This window comes from Pundamilia nyererei, unplaced genomic scaffold, assembly GCF_000239375.1.
Source record: "Pundamilia nyererei isolate P.nyererei 1_Seehausen unplaced genomic scaffold, PunNye1.0 scaffold00225, whole genome shotgun sequence".
Classification (NCBI taxonomy): domain Eukaryota; kingdom Metazoa; phylum Chordata; class Actinopteri; order Cichliformes; family Cichlidae; genus Pundamilia; species Pundamilia nyererei.
In genome coordinates, this window is record NW_005187626.1 from 400,850 (window position 1) to 404,435 (window position 3,586).

Here is a 3,586-nt window from a genome sequence, read left to right on the forward strand (position 1 = left end):
CAAGCCATCCGTGCCCTAAACACACACACCCGCCCTCTCACATCATCTATAATTGACTGAGACAGGACTCTTCCAGACACTCTAAACCAAGGCACAATGCACATTTCAATTCCTTTCATTTTAAATATGTTCATATTCTGTAAAATAGTCAGATTGTCTATTCTTATTTAATTCACTTAATGTACAGAATTCACCTGCTTGCTGCATACATGCTACTACTGCACACTCACCTAATGTATATATCATATATAATGTTCTAATGTTCTTCCTCCCCTCCCTCAGTTAGCAGTTATAGTGGAAGTGAGATAGCAGTAGGACAAGTAAAGATTTTCTTTGTAAACTTTTTACCAAAACCCTTAATATTATTGTCTAAATTTATCATGTGTGTCCAGCATTTTGGGCAGTGGTTGCTGTTTTTAATGTGCTCTATAAATAAAGTTGGCTCAGTTATGTCTTTCAAGACTTCCTTAAATACCCAAAATTCCAATTTTACCTTCAGGGTGAGGAAGAGGAGCCTGTGTGTGTGAGAGAGAAGACAAGCTCTGCAACAGGTCATTCCTGCTGATCCTTTCTAGAACCTTTCTGGTCACCTCCACAGCTCCTGGAAGTCTGTAGATCTGTACCATCAGAGTCACGGTGTCCCGCCTTTCTGCTTTTTCCAGCTGACATGCTTTGATTGATGGGAGGCCTTCCAGGCAGCTGTCCTGCTGCAGGAACCACTTAAAGTCATCAAACTCCTTTCCTGTCAACTCCTCCAGAATGTCCAAGAGATCGACTGACGTCATGAGAGCTCCCTGATAGTCAGACAATAAAAGTCAATTCAATTCAACTGTTGTTGTGATAAAGTGTGTGTGTATGTATATGTATGTGTATATATAATTCCCCACTCGCCCCTGTGGGCGGTCAATCCTTCCAGCTCGGGTCCTCTACCAGAGGCCTGGGAGCTTGAGGGTCCTGCAGTATCTTAGCTGTTCCCAGGACTGCGCTCTTCTGGACAGAGATCTCCGATGTTGTTCCCGGGATCTGCTGGAGCCACTCGCCTAGATTGGGAGTCACCGCACCTAGTGCTCCGATTACGTCACGACGTCACGACGTCACGACGTCACGACGTCAGTATATATACATATGTCTACATACATATGTATACATATGTATGTATACATATGTATACAGGATCATTGGAGGCCCTCTCCCACCCATGTCCCAACTCTACCACAAACACATCATCCAACATGCGAACAGCATAGTGAAGGACACTTTCCACCCCTCACATGCACTGTTCTCCCTCCTTCTATCTGGCCAACGATTTCACAGCATCAAAACCGAGACAAAAAGACACTGCAAGAGCTTCTTCCTACAAGCAGTCAGAGCCCTAAACTCACTACCACCAAACACAAACACTTTTACAAACACCTTGCAATACTCATCAGAAGACTCAAAAACAACACAAACTTCCACAAATCCACTACAAACTGGACCTGGGAACAATACGCTTACTGCACACTCAGTCACATAGTTACTGCACACACATCTAAATTATACTATATTTGCACATTTTGCATCTTGCACATGTCTTCGTCCTGTCTCGTCTACAATATCCTGACTCATAACTTGAACCTGATATTTAATACCACTGCACAACATCTCACTTTACTTTAATGGCACAATCCACTTTGTATTGTCTCATTCCTGTCTTGGTTTATTGTACATAGATATAGTTGCTAATAGTACCTTTTTATCTCTTAACTTAACCCAAATTTAGCGATTTATTATTTATTTGTAATTTCTAGTTTCATATCTCTTGCACATAGATTATTTATATTCTTAGAATATATTAAAAGAAGAATATAAATAATCTTTCTCCATTTTTTTTTATAAATGCACCATGCATTTATATGAATGGCATTTCGGTACGCTGTATACTGTGTATATTGTTGCATTGACAATAAAGACCTTAAATCTTGAGTCTTGGAAGGCAGCTCTGAACACCACATCCAGAACACCTTGGATTTCGTACAGAGGGTGAGAGATGTCGTTAGGGAGGCAGATGAAACAATGGTCTCGTACAGTGTTACATCTGTCTTCACTTCCAGTCACTGAAAAGGGAAAGACCATCTCTGAATCGAGGAGGGGGCCTAAGGGTACATCTGTCACCATGTTACAATGCTGTGATTGCAGCCATTCCCTGACTCTCTGTGAGTGGGACTCATGGTTATTGATCAGTGATCTCTGATCAATGGGCTACTCTATAATACAGTCAGCTGCACTGATAGCAATGTGGAATTGCACATATAGGAAGTGGAGTTGTTTTGCCCCCTTTCTCTAAAATTCTCAAAAACTGTACTGTTTACATGAAAATACTTACAGTATTACTGGCGTCTTTTTCCTTTAAATTACTGTGTAGGCAACCAATACTTAGTAAAATACTTACATGACAGATTCAGAAAAATGACACCATAAATCACAGAGAAGTATTCACACATATGGTAATGAAGGTAAATACAAGTATTCAGTAAAGTATGTTAGAGTATGATGCTAGTACATTTAAATAACCATCATGAGAAACGCAACAGAAAGATTTTTCCTCGGCACACCAACAGCAGTAACACTGATCATGTTACTAAAGATTCTAAAATACTACTAAATATTCTTTTAATGGTCCGACCACAACAGGTCTGATAGATTCAAACAGTTAACAGTGATCTGTAAGTATCAGTGTGTTTAACACTCACCCCAAAACAAGTTTAAGTCTCACTCACTTCAATGTAAGCAGTAGAGTTATGTGACGAGCTGTACAAAACTGAGAAACAGGAAATATGTATACACCCTTTCCTCAATCTGTAGCAAAAGTACAGGGTTGGCTAATGTGTTGTGAGTCTGCTTCACTTCACATCCTGTTACTGTAACACAAAGCTGAGAAACTCACTCTGAAACATCTGAGCGTGTACAGATCAAGTTAAATTTGAATGCACAGAAACCAGCAGACCGAGGGGACCAACCAATCACCACGCTCGTAACGACGGGTCAGTGATGATATGAAGTCAGGAGTGTTTCAGGCATAGAGCTGACAAAAAAAGAGGAAAGATCATCACATCTTTTTCACAACCAAACAGGAAGTGCATCATTTCCTTGTGTGAACACAGCTGATTCACGACACGTAGCACACGCTGTCTGAGCAGCTTTCAAACAAAAAATAGGTGAACTGACCCTTTAAACCTCAGCCACACAAGCTGAGGGTTAACCAGCTGTAGTTAAAAGATGGACGCAGCCTGTCCCTGCTGTCACTTGATGCGAGGTACCTTGGACAGGCTGCAGACCACACAGAGTGGACAGTGAGGCTCCGGGATAACACAGACCCTGTGTTATTCTCTGACATGCAGCCTTCTGCGTTAGCATAAGTGTATCTGTGACTGAGCCGCGTCGTGAACAGGTGAAGGTGGGGGCGAACATAGAAGATACTGAGATGAAGTGAAAAACCTGTGGTTTGGCTCAAAAAGTTTCCAGCAGCTTCACAAGAAACAGGAAATTATAAAAACATTAACATCCTTTCACAGTGCCGCACAAAATGCTGTTTTACTGCTCGGTC

The 3,586-nt window shown here is 41.3% G+C and overlaps 1 protein-coding gene across 1 annotated transcript in view; it reads right to left on the reverse strand.

Moving 5' to 3' along the window:
• Positions 1-2,828, reverse strand: part of LOC102201567 (NACHT, LRR and PYD domains-containing protein 3-like) — an 11,925-nt gene extending 9,097 nt beyond the window's left edge. The window contains exons 1-2 of the mRNA XM_013914791.1: positions 2,733-2,828; positions 494-794 (exon numbers count right to left, since the gene is read on the reverse strand). Coding sequence (XP_013770245.1) covers positions 494-785 — 292 coding nt within the window. The 5' untranslated portion in view covers positions 786-794; positions 2,733-2,828. The remainder of the gene's footprint in view (positions 1-493; positions 795-2,732) is intronic.
• Positions 2,829-3,586: the final 758 nt, after the last annotated feature.